This window comes from Strongylocentrotus purpuratus, unplaced genomic scaffold (genome assembly GCF_000002235.5).
Source record: "Strongylocentrotus purpuratus isolate Spur 01 unplaced genomic scaffold, Spur_5.0 spur5_scaffold_18, whole genome shotgun sequence".
Taxonomy (NCBI): domain Eukaryota; kingdom Metazoa; phylum Echinodermata; class Echinoidea; order Camarodonta; family Strongylocentrotidae; genus Strongylocentrotus; species Strongylocentrotus purpuratus.
The window spans coordinates 18,221,615-18,249,522 of record NW_022145603.1 but is presented as its reverse complement, the minus strand read 5'-3'; the positions used below and the strand labels follow the sequence as shown (position 1 = coordinate 18,249,522).

The 27,908-nt window shown below is 37.6% G+C and overlaps 1 protein-coding gene across 1 annotated transcript in view; it reads right to left on the bottom strand.

Moving 5' to 3' along the window:
- Nucleotides 1–11,162: 11,162 nt before the first annotated feature.
- The window catches only part of LOC100893728, a 29,345-nt gene continuing 12,599 nt past the window's right edge, over nt 11,163–27,908 (bottom strand). Inside the window, exons 5-13 of the mRNA XM_011674148.2 lie at nt 25,867–26,005; nt 24,099–24,194; nt 17,185–17,315; nt 16,171–16,256; nt 15,162–15,318; nt 14,170–14,268; nt 13,257–13,415; nt 12,612–12,707; nt 11,163–11,766 (exon numbers count right to left, since the gene is read on the bottom strand). Of these exons, the coding sequence (XP_011672450.2) occupies nt 11,683–11,766; nt 12,612–12,707; nt 13,257–13,415; nt 14,170–14,268; nt 15,162–15,318; nt 16,171–16,256; nt 17,185–17,315; nt 24,099–24,194; nt 25,867–26,005 (1,047 nt within the window). The 3' untranslated portion in view covers nt 11,163–11,682. The remainder of the gene's footprint in view (nt 11,767–12,611; nt 12,708–13,256; nt 13,416–14,169; nt 14,269–15,161; nt 15,319–16,170; nt 16,257–17,184; nt 17,316–24,098; nt 24,195–25,866; nt 26,006–27,908) is intronic.

Genomic DNA, 27,908 nt, shown 5'->3' with positions numbered 1-27,908 from the left:
GTTTCAGCCGACCTGAGATGGCGCTAGAGGAACTTTATGCGATAGTGCTTGTAATGCAGTATGGCATCCTTCTAGTCTTTCACTGAAAGAAAAAAAAATCAGTAAAACATTGCCTGAATGTTATGTATGTTATGTTAGTCCTGTCTCTAACATTTGAAATAAAACAATGATCTAGTTTTCAAAAGAAGCATGGAAATACCGTCAAAGGCACGTTTAACAATGTTAAATCTGAGATGCATGGCCCTACACGTTACCAGTGTCTGTGATATGGTGTAATATTGAAGCCCTGCCCTTCAATTGATCATGAAGTGCCTCAAAAATGTAAAAATCGTTGTGTGTCCGGTTTAACCATACCCATTTACCCTAATAGGCTTTAGTGTTATAAAAACCGTTAGAAAAACGGTTTTTGAAATTCCGATTTCCAATCATAAAAACCTCGATAATCAGCCTCCAGGCTATCGGCTTGTAAAATTCACAGGATTCCTAACTGACCTGAATGTTTATAATTATAATTGCAGCATGAGCTAAATCCAGATTTTTGTTTCAGAATCAGAGACAAAGATACCCAATTCATTCAATGTCATATGCTTCATATCAAACCCAGTTCTTGTATTTGTTGCTTTAAATATGAGATGCCGTGGACTACCAATGGTGTGTCTTACTTAGAGTAGCATTTAATAATAATAATGGTGGCTTCTTATATAGCACACATGTCCGTCACGTTGTGGCGCTCCTGGCGCTGCCCCGATTATTACCCTGGCTTTAGCAAGGCAGCCACTGCGGTGCTCTAGCATTTCAAGGAATTAATTCCTGCCAGGTACCCATTTACATCACCTGGGTTGAGTGTGGCAAATGTAGATCAATGTCTTGACAAAGGATATTGATACCGCGGCGGGACTCGAACCGCGGACCTTAAGATCGACAGTCCGTCGACGTATCCACTCGAATAATAATACATAAAGTAACGGTTCACTCCTCTTCCTGTCATCTTAATTTCAGCCATCTGAATTCAATTTCATAATGATTGTAATAGTGTCCAGTAAAAAATGTAATGTTTTGATTTATTATATTCTTCGCTGTCCAGTAGCCTATTACTTCGATGTCGTCATATATATGTTATGTTGTTATTTTTAGTGACCTATTTTTTTAATGTAATTTGATATTTTGTACATTTATACTTGCATATTATTATTTCGTTAGTATATTGTGCATTTTCCCACCTATTTGTAGTACGCTATATCTCAATAAACATCTCTATATCTGCAATTATCTCTTAATCATCTCTTACAATTCGTCCTAACTACGTGATGCGCATTGAGACTTATGTTTAATTTATAATGCGCTACATAACAATCTACTTATTATATTATTATGTTATGATGGATAGTTCAGTCTTAACTATGAATAACATTACACTTATGCATTTTATAAAAACAAGAGTCTGAAAACATATCTTTCTAAGGTCCGATGGCGATGACATATCTCATCTCAGAAGCAAATTGAAAGATTTCTTTACAAAGACTGCTTCAATCGACTTAAAGACAAACTTTAGTACTGGTAATGTGATTGCATTGTGAAAGAATAGGTGTGGAAAGGATCAGAAACAGCTGATCATGTAGCATGTAAGTATTGGTGTGCACTGCAAGGTTCTGGAGTCATCAAAATCATAATAAATTTGACCGAGTCTTGGTAAAGTAACAAGCACTGTACACAGAAAGCTATATATGGGACAACACACATGGTGTCGGGGCTAGTACTACCTTGATGTCCTTGTCTTTCTATGCTAATTACTCAGCCAGTATACATTTTCTTCCAAAATTGTTTGGCACATGTCATTTATTTCTAATCTTGAACATTCAGTGTAAGTTTCGTTTGATTCTGTGAGAATTAATATATTTTTTTTTTACCAGAACTGGAGTTTATCTTTAATATCTTATAGGTACTGCAGAAACGACATTTCCCACGAAAAAGGAAAAAGGGTTAAGTATTTAGGGCAACTTCAGATATTCTCCAGCAAAAGGGACACCTCGGTTTAAAGCTTTCGAACATCAATAAATGGTCAAGCGTGTCATTTTATCATAAGACCCGAGTCTGACACAAATTGCAACAGAAAAATATTGAATGCACTGCTACTGCTGACAGCAGGCGCTTATGCAGGGAGGGGGGGGGGGGAGAGGAGGGGCCATCTTCCTTTTGATAAATGTGCCCCCCGATTTGTTCATTAAATCCTCTTCACTTATTCCTCTGATAAATGCCCCTTTTCCTTCAACAACAGCCCTTTTCCTTGGCAATACGTGTTCCTTTTCTATTCTCATAAGTGCCCTATTTCATCTCTGGTATTTTTCCGCTTTTCAGGTACGAGAAGTACGCCTTACCCCCCCCCCCTCCCCACCGATAATTGCCCCTATTCAAATCTTAGAGGTTCACATTTCATTTTGACAAGTGCCCTTTTTCCTTAGTAATAATTGCCCCCTTCCCCTTCTTATAAGTGCCTCTTTTCCTACTCATAAACGCCCCCTTTCAAAACCCAATTATTGCCACTATCAAAATCTGACAGGTGTCCCTTGTCCTTCCCCAAAATGCCCCCCTTTTCTTTATAATAAGAGTTCCTATTTCATTCCCATAAGTGCCCATTTCATCTTCAGTGAGAGCCTCTTTTTTAGGTGCGCGAAATCCCCCATTTTCACCTTTGTTAATTCGCCCCTTTTCCTTTTTAATAAATCAATTTTCCCTTCTAATAAGTGCCATTTTACGTTTGTAATGAGAACCCCTTTTTTAAACCTCCGATAAGTGGCCTTTTATTTTTACACGTGCCCCTTTCCTTTCCTATAAGTACCATATTTCCTTCGGATAAGTGCCCCTTTTTCCTTTTTATATGAGCCCCTTCCCCTTTTTAAAATGTCGCTGGTTACAGCTGATAAATGCCCCTATTACAATTTGATAGTTACCCTTTTCCTTCGCCGATGCCCCAATTCCACTCTCACAAGTGACGTTTTTCATCTCCGTTGTGTGTCTCTTTTCAGGTGCATGAAGTGCCCCATTTTCACCTCTGATAATTGCCCTTTGTACTTTGACACGTGATCCTTTTCTTTTCTCACAAATGTTTTTACCCCTTTCGATGATTGTACCCTTTTCCCTCTCATCATTAAACGTGCCACTAATTTAAAGTGACTAAGAGTAATTTCCCCCAAAGACACACACACACACACACACGCACACAATCGGCAGAAAAAAGAGAATCAGTATCATTTTTTTTTCTCGCCCCTGGACATTTTATAATCGGGCAAGAGACGCTGATTCTATACGCACTGAAGGCCTTAAAGGGCCCATGACATCGAAATACAAGTGTATTCATGTTGGTGTGCAGTCCTGCATACATTTAATATTTTGATATGTAAACTTCTGAATTTGTTTCATAGATTTTTAAATATTTTTTGAAATATTTCAATTTCAAACTTGCTAAGCTCCATGCCAAAAACCTCCAGATCTCATTCCCCTTGTGACATCATTTGTCAGTCATCAATGAGCTAACTTGAAAAAAGTGGTATGTATTTCTGCCGAATTCGACCACCTGTTAGGCTGTTACAATACGCAATACAATAGCAACATACAAGTTGCTATATCTGAAACGAATAAGCGTCTGACGAGTAAACCAGCGGGCAAATCTACGGATATATCCATACAAATAATGCAAAGCGACCATAAGGGATGGATGAGGGGCAGGTGGTACTTCTCCGCTATAGTAGGTCAGATAAGAACTTTTTAAACTATGGCATCGTCAAGTTACTGATTGATGTGCACAACCCCTATTTTCGTAATCCGGATTTTCTTTCATTTCACGTTGAATAGGGCTTAATCATTAATTTGGACTAAATTTTAACGTTGATACTGGAACAGCCATATAGTACTCTTATCAATTTACCCTTCTATACATATTGAACACTCGATGCTCAGCAACAAACCAAGCCCCTCCTTCATCCCATTATCATCCAGGTGGGAGTAGCTATCCCGTGCACTCATAGGCCTTCAGAGATACGTTCACCAGGGGACTCGAATGTGACATATCCGATGAAACATCTGCTCGATATCTTTAATTCCGGAGATATCCAAAATAAAATATTAAAAAGCTGAAAAATTCAATACAGTTTTCAGTCATCTGTGACAAAAACAAGTTTGGTGTTATTTCAATGATATTCTACTTGTAAAGCGGATTGTTTCTCGTCTTCACAGAAGACTGCTCCATACACATTCCAACTAAATTTAGTGTACCAGAAGAAAATGATATCAGTAAAAATATCATCAATGTTTTTAAAGTTAAAATCTATTCTAAAATCAAAGGAATTGTTTCTACATACATAAGCTGAAATTTTGCTCAATCTTCCATGCTTGGGGTATCATTTTAAACTGAACTTGTAAAAAAAAAACTTTTAGCAGATGGTAGTCAAGAATAGCCTAGTCATATACTGAAATATCTGTGTTGCCTTTATTTTCCAATCCATACATAAACAAGAGACATGGAGACCCGGTAGGATGATGAAAGCCCTTGTTTTAGTAACACTTTAAACATGACGGACAAAGAAAGAGGACAAAATATACAGTTCCTCATTCTAACCTCAACAATTGCTGTGGTAGACAAAGGAACATCCCTTCACTGCTATTATGTAAAAATGTGTAGAACAGGTGTCACATGCATACTCACCTGTTCTACACATTTTTACATAATAGCAGTGAAGGAATGTTCCTTTGTCTACCACAGCAATTGTTGAGGTTAGAATGAAGAACTGTATATTTTGTCCTTTTTCTTTGTCCGTCATATTCATAGTGTAATTGCCAGATGCCCTCATCATGGTGACCATAATTATGTTTGGAATACTCCTCAGTGGAATTCACCTGTTCTACACATTTTTACATAATAGCAGTGAAGGAATGTTCCTTTGTCTACCACAGCAATTGTTGAGGTTAGAATGAGTAACTGTATATTTTGTCCTTTTTTTTGTCCGTCATATCCATAGTGTAAGTGCCAGATGCCCTCATCATGGTGACCATAATTATGTTTGGAATACTCCTCAGTGGAATAAAGATCGTTCACAATGCGAAATGGTCAAACGAGCTTATTAGATCCCAGGCTTTGAACGCTGAATGTGTAGAAACTATAAAACAATTCTGTCCAGTAGCATATTTAGGGGTAGGGGATATTTGCACCGAGTGGCTCTTGAATGGGTCACAACAAATCGCAAAAGAGAGAAAAAATAAGGCAAAAAGGAGGAGAAAAAAAACTCAAATATTATATTGGCCACAAGGCAGAGCAATAGGCAAGATAAAATAGTGTTTTCAAGGGTTTAAAATGAGAAGCTATTCTATAGCTCGTTCGCTTTGCTCCTTTACGTAATGTTTGTTACAAGATTTCGCTCTCCTTTCCGTATGTAAGATATATTGCATCCAGAGGCGGCGGAGCGACTTCCAAAGTGTGGGTGGGGGGGGGGGGCACACCAACAAAAAAGGGCACTTTCTGGGGAAAAAGGGCACCTACAAATGGACATCTCAAAGCGAAAAAAACCCAATTTTTAGACATTGGTATATACCCCTAAAACTTAATTACATTATCAGGGATGATTTCAATATTTGTTTCTCTTCATACATCGTATAAAATATTGCTTTTTAAAGCATCATACCTTGCAGTTGGGTGTGATGTTCGAAAAAATCATTTTGCGAGCGAGGAAAAATATAAGATTTGTGAGGTCACAGTGCGAAAACTACATCTTATAAAGAGGAAAAAACCAATCCTCATCGGGTTATAAATAAGCACATTTTCATAACAGCAAACTGAAAAGGCCTTTGATAAGTAACATAATTATAACATCTATAAATGTGAGCGAGCGTAGCGAGCGAGATTTGGGAGATATTGATCTTAGTCGCTTGACATTAGGGGCACGTTTAATGATGAGAGGAAAGGGGGATACTTATCGAAGGGATAAGACACATTAGAAAATAAAAAGAGCACGTGTCAAAGTACAAAGGGTTATTATCAGAAATGAAAATGGGGCACTCACCAGGGATGAAAAGGCACTTATGAGAATGAAAATTGGGCATTTGTCGACGGAAAAGAGGCAACCATCATATTTTGATAGGGGCATTTATGAAAAAGGGATAGGTTCCTCATGAGAAGGGAAAAGGGGCACGTATCATTGTTAAAAAAGGTTAATTATCAGAGGTGAAAAGGGGCACTTATCGCACCTGAAAAGGGGCAAAAATCATATATGAGAGAGGCAATTATGAGAATGAAAAAGGGGCACTAATAGTAAAGGTAAATGTGCATTTGTTAAAAGAAAGGGAGTACCGATCAGATTTTGATAGGGGCATTTATTGGAGGTGAAAGGGGGCTTTCATGAAAAGCGGAAATTATGAAGGAAAAAGAGCATTTATTAGGAATGAAAAGGGGCACGTGTCAAAATAAAAGGGGGTGTTATTAGAGATGAAAAGAGCACTTATCAGGAGGAAAAGGGGGCACTTGTCAAAATAAAACGATTGTCTCTCAGAATTGATTAGGTTCATTTACCAGACATGAAAAGGAGCACTAGTAGGAGAATGAAAAAAGGACTATTTTCATAGGTGAAAAGGGGCATTTATGAAAAGGCGAAGGGCTCTTTGTAAAATGGGGGCACTTATCATTAGGAAAAGGGGCAGTTATTATAAGGGAAAGGGGGCACATGTGAAAATATAAGGTGCGTTTATCCGAGTTAAAAGAGGTAGTTATTAAAAGGGAAAGGGGCACTTCTTACAAAGGAAAAATGGGCAATTGTCAGAGTAAAAGGGGCACCTCTAAGATTTGAATAGGGCAATTATCAGAGGTGAAGGAGGCGCTTAACAAAAGTGAAAAGGGGCGCTTCTCGTATCCGAAAAGATGCACATACTAGAGATTAAAAAAAGGCACTTATGAGAATGGAAAATAGACACTTATTGCAAAGGAAACTGGGAACTTGTCTGGGAAAAGAGGTACGTGTCAAAATAAAAGGGGCACATATCAGAGGTGGAAAGGAAAGGGGGCACTTTCAAAAATTAACAGGGGCACATATCAAAGTAATAGGGGCGCTTCTTACAAAGTTAAAGGGGCACTTTTTCCATAGAAAAAGGGGCACTTTTTGGGTACTTGAAAAAGTGTGGGGGGGGGGCACTGTGCCCCCCCCCTGCCCTCCCGGGTTCGCCGCCTCTGATTGCATCGGTATTAACAAAGGTGTAAATATCGAAGAAATTATAACCCTCGTTTCCTAAGCTCCCTAGTATCAAAGTGTCACCAGGACATTGCCAACGATGCCCCCCCCCCCAAATAGAAGAAGAAAGTTCAAAATATTACTTTCACCATTCGAAAGAAATTTGAAATTATAAAAGGCAATCGTTCAAAATAGCGTTTTGCATGGTTCAAAACTCTGAAAGAATCCTTCTTGTTTGGTTGCAGCTAGTGCTCCCTTCTTTTTTTTCATTGGGTAAAATGAGTAAAAAAAATAACATGTTTGATAGTTGAAAATGCTGCCATGCTTTATACCTCACTTTTGTAGCGATGTAACAATATTTTACTATCAAGCTGCATGACCCGGGTCCATAAATTAATTACCACGCAGTACCAAAATATCTGATATATTCATCTGATATAATATGTATTCTTTCTCAGGTGTGTGTGTGGTAATGTGTCGTCCTTCACATTACCTGCAAAGAAACATGATGTTTTTCAGATAAATGGAGCAATTACGTCAACGGAATAGTAATCGATATGAAAGAAAAAAAATGGAAAAACATAGAGACAAACGAACATCTGTGTGGCAAAAAGTTTATCTCCTTGTTCTTCAACCACGCTGAACCTACATTTATTCACAGCTAGAGAAACAAACATCAAGCTCCCAATTCGCAATATTGTTCGGCTTAGATGTTTTGTTCTGGTCTTGCTACTTCTAAAATTTTAAATATAGGGAGTGATGTCACATTTCCATCGGATGTCAGACAATCATCCAAATTGACGACAATTCTAAGTGTTCCCAATGCCCATGAAAATTATACTATGTATCTGGAAATATTTATCTGTTTAAACCCGTTAATAAAGTGCATAGTTTTATACAGAAAATGTGATATAATATGATTCAATGTGATTTAATATCTTGCCTTTCCCCATTAACTAGTATGTTATTTGGATCGAGCGATTTTATTGGTCATTACAAAACATATAAACAAATTTGTTTTCCTTTTTCATAAATGTAAGTGGAACGTACTATAAAGATAATTGGTAATCAACTGGGATATACTCTTCCGTACACAAAGTAAACAAAGTAGTACATAAATTGTCAACATACAGTGGGGGCTCGAGCGCCCCCCCCCCAACACCTTTTTTTTGAAAAGTTTGTCTAAGAGAAATAGCCAGAAAGAAAAACGCTTATCTGTAATGGTTAAATTGTAAAAATCATACTTCATGGCGATTCCGGAAACGGGAAACTTACATATATCGCATATCAAAGGAATTGTAGGTACAGGACGTATGAATAGTAAATTATAGACATATTAATGCATTGTATCGTATAAAACAGTGGTGGAGATCTGATGTTAGCCTAGGGGGGCGATTTACTGACGCTAGAGGCGGCCCCCACCTCTCTTTTTAAGTACCCCCAAAGTGACCCATTTTACGTAGGAAATGTGCTCCTATTACTTTGGAAAAGCGTCCCTTCCCTTTTTTACCTCTGATAAGTGCCCCTCCTTTTTGACACGTGCCCCTTTCCCTTTGACAAGTTTCTATTTTCCTTTGCTATAAGTGTCTATTTTCCATTCTCATCAGTGCCCCCTTCACTTCTAAAAAATACCCTTTTCAAATCTGACAGGTGCTCCTTTTACTTTGATAAGTGCCTCTTTGATTTTGTAAGAAGTGCCACTTCTTTTTATTTAAGTCTACCCCTTTTCCTTATGATGAGTACCATTTAAAAAAGAATCCTTTTCCCTTCTCATAAATGCCCATTAACACCGATGAAGTGTGTCCCTTTCATTCTCATAAGTGCACCCTTTCATCTCTGGTAAATGATCCTTTTCAGGTACGAGAAGTTAATCCTTTTCGCTTTAGATAAGTGCTCTTTTCATCTCTGATAAATGCCTCTAATAAAATATGAGAGATGCTCGTTTTACTTTGACAAGTGACCCTTCCCCTCCTGATAAGTGCTCTTTTCTAATAATAATATAATTAGTAGATTGTTATGCAGCACATTATAAGATAAACAAAAGTCTCAATGCGCATCACATAGTAAGGACGAATTGTAAGAGATGATTAAGAGATAATTGCAAATATATATATGTTTATTGAGATATAGCGTACTACAAATAGGTGGGAAATGCACAATATTCAAAATAATATGCAAATAATGAAAAAAATATCAAATTACATTTAAAAATAGGTCACTAAAAAAAAATAGGTCACTAAAATATAACAATATGAAATATATATATGACGACAGCGAAGTAATAGGCTACTGGACAGCGCAGAATATAATAAATCGAAGCAATACATGTTTTACTGGATACTATTAAAATCATAATAATGAAATTGAAATTAGATGACTGGAGTGAACCGTTACTTTCACTATGCACAGCCCAATTGAGTTAACTTTCTCTTTATAAGTGAACATGCCTTCCTATACTCAATTCCCTCCTCATTTTCCCCCCTCTTCCATTTACTATATTTTCTTTCCTATCAACGTTCTGTTATATAAAATGTAATTTTCATAATAATATCTATAATGTTCTCTCGGTAACTGTGTTAACTTATTATGGGCGTTCCCAACCCAAGCTATGCTTTCCGGGTTTTCGCCTCCTTCCGTATCTGAATTATTTACTGTATACTCTACGTTGAAATAATTGTTACATATATAATTTATATACATTGTGTTTCATATTGTACTGTTGAGAAGGAAATAAATGTTAATAAATACAAATACAAATAACAAAACAGTTGGATCAAATGCTACTCTAAGAAAGATACACCATTGGTAGTCCATGGCATCTCATATTCAAAGCAAAAAATACAAGAAATGGGTTTGACATGAAGCCTATGGCATTGAAGGGAGTGGGTATCTTTGTTTCAGATTCTGAAACAAAAACCTGGATTTAGCTCAAGTTGCAATGATAATTGTAAACCATTAGATCAGTCAGGAATCCTGTGATTATCAAGGTGTTTATGATTGGAAATCGGAATTTCAAAAACCGTTTTCCTAACGGTTTTTATAAACACTAAAGTCGATTAGGGTAAATTGTTATGGTGAAACCGGACACTCAAAGATTTTTACTCTTTTGAGGCACTTCATGATCAATTTGAAGGGCAATTAAACAATTACCCATTGCGGGAAGTGGCATACAGAAATGTAAAGACAAAAGCTGCCATGCTTGCCCTTTCATAAAAACAAGACTAATCACATTGCCTTAAAAACACCAGATCGATGCGTTTAGAATGTCATTCCCAATTTCATTTACTTCTCTGAATTTACTTTAATGTATATATTATTTGCCATGGCAGAGGATAATAATATATTGGTGAAACGGGAGATACACCCGACACAGAATTACTGTTTACATACAACATATACGCCAAGAACATTCATATCGATTCATGTGCTGACTCTCCCTCTCTCCCTCTCTCTCTCCTCTAATTGAATATCTTACTTTATTTTCTAATTTACAGATTAGTGATCTACAATAATACAGATTACATACACTCTTACACCTAAAAGCCACACTGTACTACTTGTAACTATTTGCTCCTTCTATATAGCAAACAATACCTAATCGGTGACCATTTGTCCGCCACGATCCTTTTTTCGTATTTAAAAAGAGAGCTGAGTTGATGAGATAGCCACCTGTCAGTGACCTCGCTGGGTGGTCTAATCCCTCCCTGCGAAACTTGTACAGACGGCTTTTAAAATCTTAATCCTACGAAGAAGAGAGGAAAACCAGGACAATCAATGTTGTACATAAAATCAACCGTTAATCCATAGGACAGCTTAATAATACTGGTACCTATTTGAACAGTGTAATCGTCCACCTGCATATACATACGCACCTATATAAAACCAAGAGAGGTTCACTTCACACGACGATAATATGACAAATTGTAAGCGCTTGTGAAGTTCAAACCAAGCTTTTTGTGTCTATATATATTTCATATTTATGTTTCTTTTCCAAAATCATATAAACATATAGAACTAAGAGCAAGCTAAATTGTTGCCAAATAATAATCGCCTATATTCAATTCAATTCAATTCAATTCGTTTTGTTAAACCATTTAAAAAAAAACAAAAACAGTATACAAATCATGCGTGTGTGAACATTAATGATACAGTGTAAATGGTCAGGGTGCCCCTAAAAGCCAAGGCTTGATTAAGGGCCCTCAATACATACAGAAATATACATAGAGTAAACATGAGATACATAACAAACTTAGTTTATAAAACAATGTAGAAAAACATTCAGCACCGTTAATCCATACGACATCTCATAATCATGGTATCCGTTTGAATACAACTGTGTGACCATTTACTCGTGTATACATACAACTGTGTGAATGTGCGGGATCATACGAAGAACTTCTAGTACTGAGTTAAAATGCGAAATATTAATAAAAAGATCAACGTGAAATATAAAGTTACTGGTGTAGACTGCCCTCTATGTCGAACATGCTTTGTCTTGTTCTGATGCAGCTTTGGTCGCATGGTACTTCAGAAACTTTAAGAATCCGCGACGCCCTTGCTGTATGTGAAAACGCAAACAAAATTGGGATTTAAGATTATCAAATACCAAATGGGAGGAAAATAGGGTAATGTAACAGGTTTGTTGACTCGGTTATCAAACGTTAGCGTTCTCATACAAACAGTACATTGTAAATTATTAATACATACATTTAACAACTAAATTATTCATACCTTTACCAATTTGTTGACTTTTTAAGTATGTTTAAAATAGATTTCTCTCGATTCATGTTTCTTGAGAACGTTACCTTTTATTGTAAAGCCTTGTTCTGATATGCAGCGATAAACCGCAGCGGTTTGTTTCAATGATGACGTAAAATAGAATATGCTTCACATTATTTTACGTATCTGATTTGATTTAATTATTGTTTCTTCTGCATTTTAATATAAATTTAAAATTTAAAAAAAGAATAAGTACTTTCTCACCATGAATCATATATAACCAAATAAACCACACAATAATTATGAGAAAAAAAAGGGAAAAAGATTCATTGTCAGAGTATCATCATTCATTAAACTTTACAAAATTATTTGTTATTAACAAATGCCAGTTTAAGCAACTTGCTTGAAAATACGAGAGCCCAAAACAAATTCTCCGAAATAGATGAACAAATCTATTAAACAGAATGAACAAATACTTGGAAGCACTAATATATGTATATATATATATATATATATATATATATGTATTACATCGTATTTTTTCTTGCAATATCTTATTGCACATAGCTAAGTAAATACGCGTAAGACCTTTCTCATTTATTTGCGCGTAATTAAATCCACGGTTCTCCGTCTGCATATATCTCAACGAGCCCTTAGAATTGTTATGGTGTTTCTAATGTTTACCTCGACCAGGAAATCCAGGTCTTCTTGCTGCGGCCCGAAGTCGAAAGACTGGTAGTAAACTGTGTTGATGAGCACTGTACGCTCGATATCATCGCCCTGCAGTCGTCGACAGGATGGAAGAAAATTGATATTCAAATAATAGTAGTAATAATTATAATAATGATGATAACGTCGGCAGGGATGATGATGATGATGACGATGATGATAATAATAATGATAATAATAATGATAATGCTAACAACAAAAACAACAATAATAATCTATACAAATGAAAGTATTGGTAATAATAATAATGATAATAACATGCAAAATGATAATAATAATATTAATAATAATAATAATAATAATGATGGCTTCTTATATAGCGCACATGTCCGTCACGTCGTGACGCTCCTGGCGCTGCCCCGATTAAGGACCCTACTAAAAAAAAAGTAATGATAAGTATAGTAATAATAAAAATAATATTGGTGATAATAATAAGAGTAATAATTAGAATAAGAATAATAATAATAAAACGATAGTTAATAATGATAATGATGATGAAAATAATACAAAATATGAATAATAATGATATTAAATCTGATAATTACATTAATAATGAAATATTACGACTTCTAATATCAACAAAAGAAAGAGAACAATCACCCCAAGGAAGGCTCGCTTGACGTTCATAAGTAGCGCCTTAAAGATACCTGTCGCAAATTCAGTCGGACTCCTGATGTTTTGCCGACCAGATCCAATGTGTTGTTCATGGAGCCCTACGCCCTTCTTGTCAGCGAACCTCATCAATTCACCAAAGACAACCTAATAGGTGAAAAAAATGAAAATAATTTGGAAGTTTTTTGCTTTCTATTTGTGTAAGGATTAAAGAATGTCATTGGAAAAAAATAATTGTCCTGAAAAGAGCTTACTTCGAATCATCGGGTCATCGCTTTCGATCGTGATTATTCCGTGATTAAATGGATATGTTTTCCCCAAAGGTTCGGTAACGTACGCGACTATCCGGCCCGACACGATGATCCGATGATTCGAGGTAAGCCGCACGCTTAATTTGGACCGAATTTTCACGCCACATTTCGCGTAGTCCCATGTACACAATTCTGTGCAGGTCACTTTCAGCAAGTCTAGGTCTATTCATTTGTATAACTGTCATTATCCCACAAACCTTGACTCATTCAAAACCTACCTTAAACAAAGTTACTATGTTCATATTGCCAAGTCAACTGTAACTTCACTTTTAATTTTAATAATGTGAATTTTAATTGTATATATACGTTTTTTTCTGACGTGCTATTTTTATTGCGATCGGTTTGATTGATAGTCCTAACTGTTTTTATTCACAGGGCCCGGTGGGAGACCAACTGATGTTAAATTGGCTACCATTTTAATATCAATACATAAGTAAAAGTAATAAATAAACATGCCCATACAAAGTTTGAAGATATATTTACGTGCACCTCTGTTCATGAAATGATCGTGACAATAGGGTTTATTCCTGATAGGGAGCATTGCAAACATAATGAAATAAAATGATACCAGAAATGGTGCACTGATCTACCTTGCCATCTTTGTTGGCATCTAGCAGTTTGAAGACTTCATCAGCTGTACGGGCCTTGCCGAACAGGGTAAGAATATCTTCCTGGGTGAACTCGTTTGGCTAGATCATGAACAAGAGAAAGAGGAGCCAGAAAGAGGGAGAGAGGGGAGAAATTCAATCATGGTTTAGCATTTTGAAGGGTATAAAAACAAATGTAACTATAGACATTAAATACTTACATTGTAATACTAACATAAACAAATCGTAGGGAAGGATTGCAACATAAGCTTTACTTGAAGGCATGGTAATCCTCTATAAAACTTCATAATTCTTTAATACAAGTATGATGTTGAGAATGGGAGTGAAAAAGATGTATGAGAAGATTACGGGAGGAGATGGTAAATCGAACGATAAAGAGTGATAGCTGTGCTGAAGAGACAAAGAGAATTAGGCAGAAGGTAGAAGTGAGGGTTGAAAGTACAGAATTAGAGGGAGGGAGGGAGGAGGGGATAAAGAGGAAAGGCGAGACAGAGACAGAGACAGAGAGAAGACTGACGCAAGCTTTGATACCTCAAGGGAGAGGGACATCGTACTCTAAGAGAGTAGAAAATGAAAAGTGTGGATATTTCGTAGGAAAACTGGCGCATTCACCAACTGCCTTCGAAGGCTTCAATAGCGCAGGTAATGACACGATCAAATAATTCCTCTGTGAAACGGCCATAGTTCACGATACGTCATAAGCCCGTCATAAGGCGTTATTGAGGGGGGGGGGGGGGAGTCATTATCACCTACGTCATTACATCACTTGACTTTCATGCACCGTCAGTGAGTTCACGAAATGCACGGAACTCTTTGTTTACAATCACATATTCGTACGGCGTCTCTCTCTCTCTCTCTCTCTCTCTCTCTCTCTCTTAAGAGAACGCAAGGCTTACTGACGCACCCTTGCGTCTTAAAAATGACGTCTCGTGTGCTACGGGTCGATATAGAAGATAACGTATAGACCTACGTACATCCTTGAAGGCGTCCTGAAGCTCTTTAAGCACAATCTCTGAGTCACCATTACGGTCCTTCATGTGCAGAACATCCCAGAAGTGCTCCATTGCTTCCTGCACCTTTTCGTGTTTCTCCATGCCCGTCTTCCTGTTTTTCTTCATCTCTCGATGGGCTCTACAACATTAAAACAACATTCAAAGAATCCAAGGTGAAATATACCAAACTGGCAACGGGACGCATTTTGATCCTTGTAAAATGCATAAAATGGTATGTTTGAATTTTAAAATTGCTCCCCCCAAAAACAAAATTACAAAAAATAATTATTAAATTACGAACGATTACAAATGATTTCTTGTTCGGCCTAATGCTGTCGATACTAATATAACGATACTATTGTTTTATTGTATGGAGCAGAAACATGAACATTAACCAAGGCTATGGAGAAAAAAAACCCCACATCCTTTTAAATTTGGGTACATGAGAATGATAAGAACGTCACCGGGGTGGACGATTTCCCGGGCCGGAAATACCGGCAAATACTGGAAAATACTTGAAAAGTGCTTATTTGCGTACCACTGAATTTCCATTTTGAAATAGAAAACAAAGCGATGCCTTCTTTTTGCAGAAAGAAGTCCGTCTCCTACGACAATCCTACCTGAGATGCAAGCTATACTAGTAAAAAATAATAGTAAAGCTAATGTAGTACAGGGGGTGTTTCACAAAGGTCCTTAGTTGAACTTATTTCTAAGTGTGACTTAACAATTATGGAAAGCCGTTAGCATCTTTGAAAATATGTTGTAAAATTTTTTTTAAAGGCATAAGATGTTGATTCAAATCATTCATATTTTCTATCATCAAGGAGATTTCATTTTTTTAATGTGGAGTTTAAGAAAAGTCTAAAATACTTAATGTTTTCTGTTGAATATATTTTATTTAAGGCTAGAAATGGCTCTCAATAATGTTTAAGTCCAACTTAGAGTTAAGTTCGACTTAGGATCTTTGTGGAACACCCCCTTGGATTCTTACTTGACGAGTTCGGTGTCAGGTAATGGAGATTCGATGGCCTCTAAATCCGAGTTGGTAGGCAATACATGTGAATCGTATTCACTATACTGTTACAGCAGCGAAGAGTGAGAGAGAGAGAGAGAAAGAGAGAGAGGCCTTAATGAAAACCATTAGCAATCCATTAATTTTGAATCCAACACTTCTGAAATGAAATTATAATAAGAATGTATTTTTTTAATAGATTCAAACAAATATATATTTTAGTTCACATTTATTTCCCTGTAATAAAATCATAATGTATGACAAAGAAAGTTCAAGCAAAAGCTACAAAACTCATTTCAAGTTTTCAACATCTACCATAATTATGAAGAGAGAGAGTAGAAAAACTGAAACTAACTACTTTGGAGAAAAGAAGAGAGAGAGGAGACCTATTGCAAACCTACAGGATAATGACACAAATCGACAAATCGAAACCCGAAAATTATTTTCAGTTTGCTAACTATGAAAGAACAAGAGGCCATTCCATGAAGCCAGCCAAAACATGAGCCGCCTTGACATCACGAAAATTTTCTATAGCCAGAGAGTTGTAAGCAAATGGAACAAGCTGCCACAAACTGCCATCGATGCTCCCACACTACTCAGCTTCAAACGAGAACTACCCAACCTGGGGTTTTTTAATGGGTCTCATGGGACCCCCTTAACCCTGCCACACCGCACTATCTACGGGATCTTCATCACCACGATGGCGAGGTGTGGCCTTCAAGGTATATTCAAGGTAGATTCCTTAACCGACAAGAGCAACACGAGACAATGCACTCTACCCCCCCCCCCATGAATAGAACTCTAGTGCTGCAATAGTTTCTTTTCTCAATGATGATCTAAAATATCTTTCCGACGATTCGCTTGTAACTTTTTGTTTTTAATTCTTCCTTTGTACCTATTACTTTAATATGGATGATGAATCAAAATTATTGTGAATTTTATTTCAATAAAGTCATCTGACTTCATTTCAATTGATAGAAATAAATCACTTACAATGATCATTCCAAAAGTCTTTTTATTGGAGCCTCCAAACCTCTGCTTCTTGGTGAGCAGTTTGGCCCCATCCTGTAGATGGCGTATTTTATTGAAGAAAGAATCTTCCAGCTTCATGGACAGCCACCATCCTAAGAAAGAAAATAAAATGTTATTCATATACTGGGTGTCGTTTTTGTCTGACTAACGACCGTGTCAGCGAATACTGCGGTCTTTAGTTGGTCAAAGGAGGGTAAAATCGTACTTTCCGCCCCCTCCCCCCCAAAAATGTTTTTATAGATATATTGACTGCTATGAGAGGCATCGCTGTTTCGATAGACTCAAGGGGACGTTACATCCTGATATGACGCCGAGGCGCGCCGAGGGGTCACATCAGGATGTAACGTCACCGAGAGCCAGTATAGAAACAGCTATGCTTTGAATATTAAAGCAGTCGATACATCTTTTCTATACAGAATTCACAAACAAATCTACAAAGAATTCTTACCTTATCCTTTTCTTGAGTAAAGACTGGTTAAAACATCACAGACAATCTGAGACACTGTCTGCAAATCATCGCTGGAAAGTTCCCTGAATGTTACGATTATTTGGGAATCGCAGATAAAAAGCACTGTATGGTGTCCGCGCTCGCACAAAGAAACTTTGTGCATGTAAACCAATGGGGATCTCAGCAAAAAAATAATTATGCAGCCGGTTATCCGAGGCAACGGGCGTCTTTTAAAAATCTATTGACCCGTAGGCCGTCATGCGGGCATCTGTTAATTATCCATTGACCAGTAGGCTGGCATGGTTAAAATCACAACTCCAGTTTCGACCAATCAGATGACGAGATTTATTCTACATACTTAAGAGAGGTATATAAAATATTTATATCCTTGGGTATAGTCCTTTACGGCTTATGCCGAAAGGGTGGGTAGCGTCGAGTCGCGGCGCGTTGACTTGAACGCGACCATTTGTCCAAAGCCCCTCCCCCCCCCCCGGTTAGACCGAAAGGGTGCGTTGGGAATGGGGCGTCGCGTCGCGTTAACTTGAACGCTACCATTCGTCCAAAGCCCTCCCCCCCCCCCCGGTACGGCCAAAAGAGTGTGTTAACAATATTTTAAAAAGATGGAGAAGCAGAACTTTCTGTTTGTCTTACACATAGGTTACTATTCTTTCTTTCTTTCTTTATTAATTTCCAACTTTCCAACAAACGCTTAACCCTAATAAGGCCGGGGGGGGGGCCATTATGGCCCCCCTCAACGATTTTTCTGATTGCTCGAGAACGCATATGGATGGCGCCCCGCCACTCGCTGACTTTTTTTTTCGAGTCTTGCGCAACTTTTAACAGATTTTTTTTGAAAATCGGACCTACGGTTACAAGGTCACGTGACCTTTTGTCTTTGCATGTCAGCCCGAAAATCGCTCATTTTTGTGATTTGTGTACAAAACATATGGAAAAGTCATTTTGCCTAAAAACAGATCAAACATGGGTTATTGGGTCTTGTTTAAAGTTTAGGTGGTTGTTTTGGGCGTCAAAATAGTTGAATTGTAGTAAGAAATGAAATAAAACAACAAAAACAATGAAATACATAAGTTTAAAAAAACAATGAAATACATAAGAAATTATAAAAACAAGGGATAACATAAGAAATAAGCTGTCTCTTCCAATTTTTTTTGTTGTATTATTATTCAGAATGGTCTAATGAATATATGTAGTGAAAAAGAATACCTAATTAAGAATAATATATGATTTATGGGTAAAAATGTGAGTTTTATGACTTTATTTGCATAAATTACCATAAATATGCAAATGAGTGAATTTTTCAAAAAATTGAAATTATCATATTATTCTATACACTTCACTTAACATGCGTGCAAATTTTCGCGGCAATCGGCCGCTTTGCGGCCGAGATCTTAAAGGGATCGTTTAACAATGTTAAATCTGAGATACACGGTCCTACATGTTATCAGTGTCTGTGATATGGTGTAACGTTGAAGCCCTAAAAAAAATCGCGCTTCAAAATGATCAAGAAGTGCCTCAAAAAAGTAAAAATCTTTGAGTGACCGGTTTTACCATACTCGTTTTCCCCAATAGACTGTAGTGTTATGATAACCGTCAGGCGAACGGTTTTCAAAATTTGTAATTCCAATCATAAATATCTTGATAATCAGACAGGCGATCGGCTCGTAAAAGTCATGGGGTTCCTGACTGACCTAAAGGTTTATAATTATCATTGCATCATGAACTAAATCCAGAATTTTGTTTCAGAATCTGAGACAAAGTTACCGGATCCCTTTAAGGGGGGGGGCATAATGCCCCCCCCCGGCCATACTAAGACCTCAAATAGCCCGGCCTTATTAGGGTTAAAAAAGGATAATTAATTGAACATTGAGGAAAAATCTCGGAAAATTATGTCATTTCAGGAACATTTGTAAATCACCGGTATGGAATAAGAAATAAACCACGTTTGAATTATATTTAGGGGACATCTGTCCCCCCCCCCCCAATCAGTACGCCAGTGCCCCCCCCCCCCCCCGATCTACACCTTGTTCGCAGGAAAAATCGTAACTGATCTCCCTACCTTTCTTTTTTCTCTTTCTTTCTTTCCCTTTCCTTTCCCTTCCTTCTCTATGTTTGAGGTTTGCTGGGGGAGGCAAGGGCCTTTCGCCCCCCCCCCCTGATCCACACATTGTTGGCGGGATTAATCGCAACTGTTCTCCCCTTCTTTTCTTCTTCCTCTTTTTTTTTGTTCTCTTTTAGCTCTTCTCTTTCCCTTTCCCTTACCCCCCCCCTTTTTTTTTGGGGGGGGGGGGGGGGCAGGGGCCTTTTTGCCCCTCCCCCAACTACAACTTGGCGGGAAAATTGCAACTGATATCCCCTTCATTTCTTTTTCCTATTTTTCCTTCCCTTTCTCTCCTCTTGTCCTTTTTTCTTTCCCTTCCCTTCCTTCTCATTTTTTGATGGGGGGGGGGGGGGGGTAACAGCTAGGAGGCAAGGCCCTTTCGCCCCCCCCCCCCCCGATCTCCTTCTTTTTTCCTCTTTTTCTTTTCCTCTTACTCTTCTTTCTTTCCCTTTCTCTCCTCTTTTCCTTCTCTCTCCCTCTCTCTCTTTTTATTGCGGGGGGGGGGGGGGGAAGGCCGCTCGGCCCCCTGGATCCACGCCTGTGTACACAAACTAACACGGGTTTGTGGCAACATCCAAAAAAACACATACACACACCAATGTACATTGCCATAAATATATATTTTTAAAAGGGACATTATGACCGTTTACAGGCTTTCTTTTTGTTGTATTCATGACCAGACTGCATGAGGCTGTGCTAGACGCGTACATCTTCCCATGACAAAGTAATACATTTATCGTATTATTGAGGTGTTACCGAGTCTAAAATAAAGTTTGTTTCAGTAACAAATAAAAAACACATTACACTTTTGAAAATTACATTGCTATGAAATCGCTCCTGTCAGAATTTTAAAAATGCATGCTTCTTTTTCTTATAGGTGAATGGCAAGGCAAGATATGAAACAGAGTATGAGCGTTATGACTTATTCCATCGCCAGCCTCTGGTGTATATTTATACACACTTTGTCAAAATCAACATTAAATTCTAACAGTCAACAAATGAACATCAACGTATACAAACTTAAAATTAGCTATCTCATTAAAGAATTCTATCATCTTCTCAGATTAAAAAAAAAGCATTTGCAGAATGGGGAGACCAAGAACTTAAATACGGCTAGGTTCCGATTTCAAGGCTCATAACCGACATACTGTTGCCTTTGAGGTGATGAACATTTGTGACATTTTCATTTTGTGACAGCATTTTTCTTATGATATGTGATAGAATAGAAACGAATTAATATAAATGATAAAAGGCTTTCATGGTGAAATCAGGAAGATTAGCAAACCATTGGCACAAAACAAGAACATTTTAGCAATGATTTTCAGTTATTAATCAGCATAACAAAAACATACAGCATTGCATGGACGCATAAGTAAAAATCTGGTTATGAATCTTTCTCAAAGAAAATCCCCATTTTAACAAGGGGTTACATGATTAAATCAGCAAGACATTTCGGGAAATGCTGCAGTCCTCGGCTGGATTGTTATTGGCCACCCTGTACAATAATTCCACCAATATGTCAATCAAGATTTTCCTGATCTAGTATGATCACTGTCCTGATGATGATCATGAAATATGTTAATCCCAATATAAAAATATAAACAAAATCGTCTTGTTTGGAGACCGGAAATATTTTTCAGGCGTTTTATGACTTTTGACCACAACTGTAAGGCATTTCCATCAGTCACAATAATTGACTCTTAAAAATGCATACCGGTAAGAACTTTGATGGCAATCAAATCAATAAAGTAAACAAGCAAACAGCAACAATTAAAAAAGAACACCATACACTGGCCAATACATGAACACAACTCAACTTAATATAATGTAGACAGGAAATTTAGGCAGGAAGTTGGAACAGCTAATTTTCTTCTTTTAAAACAGCAGAACTCAACATATTCAAATTATGCCCCTCTTCTTATCTGATGCTTTGATTCAAATACATAAATTAGCATGTACGTATGTAACCTCTCGCTATAACGAAATATCGTCAGGTGTTTTCCACCCAGTAAGTTTAGTGAGATTTAAACTGGTAATCTATCACAATCATGTGATGTATTAGCCAATGTAGAGGTATCGTGGTCGAGTGGATACGTCGCCGGACTATAGATCACAAGGTCCGCGGTTCAAGCCACTAAATGTGTTCTTTCGCAAGACATTGATTTAAATTTGCCACTCTCCACCCAGGTGTTAAAAAGTTAATGTGGTTGGATTAGTAAGTGGCGCTTGTAAAATGGCGACTGGCTGGAATGATACCAAGGGAGTGAAACATGTGCATATATTGTGTTACAGGTAATGGTATGTTTACACTATGTTCCCGGCGGCCACGGCAACCACGTTTCAGACCACCGTGGACGAAACGGGATGAACGTGAGACAACTCGGGGGACCGTATGGGCAAACGTGACACTACTTCGGTCTGACACGGCGCGCCATGCCTGGGAGGGAGTATATAAGACCGCCGCCACCGCCAGATGATGAGGAGCGTGCTGTTGCTGCTGACCCGGTCCCTGAACTGGAACCTGAACCTGAGGCTTATGAGGCTGAAGAAGATGGACCTGCTAGGAGGAGCGCAGAGTGGAACTGTGTGTCTTGTCTCTTGATGGCTGTTGTTACTCTTCCCATGATCTCGTCGAAGAGCTCTACAGGCATCCTCAGATAGTTCTGGAAGGCGTTGACATCTTCGATGGGGAGCTCTCTAGTGAGAAATGATGAGTAGTGGCCCAACTGCTGCTGTCTTCCGATAACCATTTGCGCGCACCCACACGGGTCTTGGCCTTCTCATCCGCCTTCTTCCTACCTGCTTCACTCTGGCCTTCCCTCCCTGCAACTGATGTTGGCCTTCTTCTTGCTGACGCAAAGACTGGATGTATGCACCCAGCAAACATGCAAACAATAGATCTTCTTCATCTTGGGCATTTATGAAATGGCGCTGGTAGCTTGGTAATCACACCACTGCAAATCTCTGCAACTTTGGTATTGGCAGCCCCCCCCCCCCACAGATTGTTATTTGTGCTTGCTGTTACTGGTATACTAATATCATCAATTCTGTAGTCTTGTGATCATATGTCATATTTCGTTTGGTGACTTATATATGAACCTGGAGCCCTGAAAAGGAACGTTTATCATATATCTTCACTCTATTTATATCGGAACTCTCGATTTTTCATACCCTCCAACTACAGGCGACGAAACACCTAACAGCCGCAATGCCTCCATACGTGCTCATTGGATCGTTATTATTATTCTTCACATTCCAGGCTAATTTCCTGAGATTCAACGTCCTAAATCTGAGGGCCACCGAATGGCAACCCAACAATGCCGCGATAAAAGACCGTTTAACATTGCTACACCACGATCTTGGTGCCGGTATTATTACCCCGAAGTCAGCAGCTGACGACCTAACGATCATTCTGACAGAATACTTTAGTATAGTCAAGATGAATTCGTGGATAAGAAATTAAGTGACACATTCAATTATACCACTATTGATTAATGTATCATGTATGGGGATCTTTCCTTCCTCATCATAATGTTACAATCTTCTTCTTTTATCCTGTTCTGTACTATACCACTTCTGTTTTCCTCTCCTTTTCTCTCCTTTTCTCCTTTTCACCTCTTCCCTTTACCTTTCTCTCTATCCCGGTGCTCCGTGTTATCACATAAATTGTTACATTGTAATTGCAATGACGAATATTTGTATTATTATTGTTAATGTACTTTGCTATTGTATATCGTATTGATTATAACCTGCCGCCTAACCCACTGGGTTGACGGGCCTGTTTTTTGCGTATGCATGATCTCTAATAAAGACTTGATTTATCGTCACTTGTCTCGTCAAAATCTCAGGATCAAATGATGGCTTTTGCTTGGGAGGCCTTCTTTTTATACCGTGGGCACAAACGTGCTCCAAAGCTGCCCGGCGTCCACGTTTTATCCGTAGAAAGCCTTGACAGAACGTGAAAAACGTGTCGGACCTTGATCAGAACGTGAGAAACGTGAGGGACCCCATCAAATTGTGACGGGCCGAGAGAGAACAGCATCCCCCACGGCCCGTCATGGATACCGTGACAGACCGTGAGAAAACTTGGCAAGACCTAACAATACTTGAATACAGGGATACAATTGGCCTCAATCCCACGGCGCTCTACGTTTCGGGCAAACGGGGCTGCCGTGGCCGCCAGGAACATAGTGTAAACGTAGCATAAGCCTGAATCCGATGAACGGGGTAATGATATGTGCTGCGTCTAGAAATAAAGTACTAGGCGCATTATAAATGTGAGCTATTATTAGTAGTAATATCTCTTACCATCAAAGCAATGGACGGGGTAATTGCATATGACGCCCCCATCAATGTACATGTCGTTTCGGTCATTGTCTGCTCGCGTAACGGGAAATAATACACCTGAACGGAATAAGAGAGAGAGAGAGAGAGAGAGACTGGGAATGTAAACAAGCAACGTATCTTCAAATATATTTATAATCAATAATTTGTTTAATGGAATTTCTTCAACCATCTCAGATTATCTACCATCTCAGAGTGATCATAGACGATATTTATATGGATGTCACAGATAAAGCTGTCGGGTCTTGGAAGATAATGCTTCAAAATGAATCCAACAGGCTGTTTATTTCCTTATTCAGAGTCTGTTTCTACTGTTTATTCTTTTTTTTTATTGCCAACCCTCGAAAACGAATTTATTATGCATTTCACATAAATAAGTTTGCATAGGATAACTATATATATATATATATATATATATATATATATATATATGTTTATGTATATATACCGATATATATCAACTATTTAGTGGGCTTATTTTAGTATTAGGCATGTTTTTCATTTAATGGATTGTGGAAAATAAATTAATGACTAACATACAACAGCCTCATGCGTCATCTTTTGAATTTGTTGAACATGTCATTATGTAATCTGAAAATTGAAATTGCCCTCCAGTCGGTCCCTCGAAGCTTGTATGATCATGTTACTTCGAATTATAATAATAATAATAATAATAATAATAATAGCCTAATAGTCCACTCCAATTTTTATTAAACCGAAACGGAAGTTCTTTTTGCCCAATTGATCGTGAGCCCGGCAGCCAATAACAGCGCCAGATCGTTGCTCTGTCCCTTATTGTTGAACGCCAAACAAGGTAGAAACAACTCCCATCTGTTAACGTCTTTTGGTCAGGGTTGGGCGGTAAATACCGGTTGCGGTAAATACTGGTAAATACCGTCCGGTAAATTAGATGCGCGTCCGGTAAATATGTAAAAAACGGGAAATATGATTTTAATTCTCTATTTATTAATAATTTTACTTGTTTTTAGCCTCATAACTGAAAATATTGTTCTGAAATAATTAGCAGCACAATACTCATAGTAGGAACACACAAACAGATTTATAAAATCTTCACTGCATACATGTACACACCCAAACCAAAACCTTCATACAAGTTACTTTTATTGTAAAGTTTAAGATATTTGAATAAAATCAGTGAAAATTTGAACAAAATCGGGCAAGGAATAAGGAAATTAAAGCTTTTTGAAATGACTAGTCACTAGAGGGCGATATTCAATTTGATGACATCATTTGTGGACAACTCTCCACGCCTTTTTTACATCAAATGTCATGTTTTTCCTTCTTTCTTGTGATTGAGATAATATTAATAGAATGCAAAATGATATTCTACTTCACATGTTATGAAATCCGATCAAGAACACAAATAAATAGGAAAAAAACGAAAGAATTGTGAAATTTGATGTACAAAAGGCATGGAGAGTTGTCCACAAATGATGTCATCAAATTGAATAAAGCCCTCTAGTGACTAGTCATTTAAAAAAAAGCTTTAACTTCCTTATTCCTTGCCCGATTACATAAAACATATTGGTTATAAAACTGAAGGCGTATCCTATCAATTCTTGAAATCAAGATTATTATTTTTTTGTAAAGCAATGGTCTCGATGTCTTGATATCAAGAAATAGGAATAAATGTTAAAACGGCTTTCCATAAATACGCAGCAATACGCAAGCCAAATACGCAAAAATGTAACGGATGCATAACAAAACTTGCCTGGTATAGATGTGGACATTCTGACTGCGAGTCGCATAGGCATGTCTGGTGTGGTCTTCACGTGGCAGTATTCCTCCATCATCGTACTGAGGTTGGTAACCACGACGCACAGTTCTCTCCCCGTCTTGTCGTAAAGATCCTGTTCAAATATGAAAGATATATATATATATATATATAAATATATATATATAAATATACAGTGCGTCCCAGTAAAACGAAACCGAGAATCATCGATGTTTCATCATAACTTAATCACATTTATAATTGATAAATTACACATTTGTTGAAAGCTTAGATCCTCCTCTTTCATTTGATGCAACAATCAGCCATGCATGACGTCTTTCGTCTACGGCTGATTGTCAACGAAATGGAGTTAAGTCTGTTGTAAATTCTGCATGTTGCTACGGCAGACACCCAGTGAAAACGAATTCGTTTGATAAAATTATGGAAATGCAAGCACTAATTTAAACAAACAGAACTTTGTCATTCCTTGCTCATTTTTCCTGATTGATGTGCAATATGCAGAACCGCAACTTTCTAGAAATGTGATTTTGTTTTTGAAATTTAGATACCGTCCGCCAAATGATTTTTCGGTTTCCTCTCTTCAAATTCTATTTAATCGCTCATGCGTGAAATATGCATCATATGAGTTGCATGAAATGAAAGAAGACGATCTAAGCTTTCCAAATATGTGTCATTTAGTAATTTTAAAAGTTACTAAGTTATGATAAAAAATCGATAATTCTCGGTTTCGTTTTTTCTGGGACGCACTGTTTATGTATGTTTAAAGAGAAGGTTGAGTTCTGGGAAGAGGTGAAAAAAAATTCTGAGCATTATCATTGTATTATGCAAGTGGGGAAGAACATCAGATACAACATGTTCCCTGAAAAGCATGGCTCTTCAAATGCCTTAATATTCTAAATATGGCATGTTACATCATACAAATCCGGACGGATTTTTAGGCCACATGTTCGTGTAGTCCCATATGCATCTTTCTGTGAACAGTGCTTGTAACTTTACCAAGACTGGGCCAAATTTCTTATCATTTTTATGATTCCAGAACCTTGCAATACATATCAATACCTTTTCTGATCGACTCCACAACGTTTTTTTCACAATGCAATCGCATGACCAGACCTCATTTGAAATAAAGAAATTTCAATTTAAAAATATATATCTGATCATGAAAAGGTAGAATTAATGCAATTGAACCTTGATGTATATTCTGCTGAAATTTGGGAGGTTCAGTGAATAAGAAGAGCTTGTAAATTGTGGACCCCACATAAAATGATAACTGAGAAAAGTTCAAGTCGATAAACAAACAAAAGAAGAAGGATAAGCCAACAGAGACATCATTCACATGAACACGTAGGCTAATGACTGGACACAATGTAAAGGTACCGATTCAGTGAAGTAAAACAAAAAAAAGGAAATATGGACTGTTATGTAATGGAGAAAGAGGAGAGAGAACGAGAGAGATGAAGGGAGCACAACATTACACAGGCATGCTTATCCTGGAATTTCTGGGAGGAGGAATTTGTTAACCAGAAAAATTTGTTAACCGGAAAAATAATCTTTTTTACAAATACAAATCTAAAAGAACAGATGCATCCAAGCTAAAATATTCTTCCTATCGTAATTCCCTGACATCTGTAATACGTAGGGCAAAAAAATTACTATTCAACCCAATTCACCACTCATAAAAAAGACATAAAGTCAACCTGGAAAATTATCAACAATGTTCTCAGGAAAGGTGAAAAGAAAAAAATAGAATTCAGTAAGATCGTCTCCAACGGAAACGACATAAAAGACCCTCTCGGCATAGCAAAGGCATTCAACTCTTTTTTTGTAAATATAGGACCGGATCCTGCCAGTAAAATCCCTGTCACGAATAATTATTTCCACTCGTGCCTAGGAAACCCAAATCCTCAATCAATATTTCTTGTACCCATACATGAAACTGAGATTATTGATATCGTGAATAACTTAAATGTTAAGAAAAGCTCTGGCTGTGATGGTATCTCAAATTTTCTCCTCAAAAC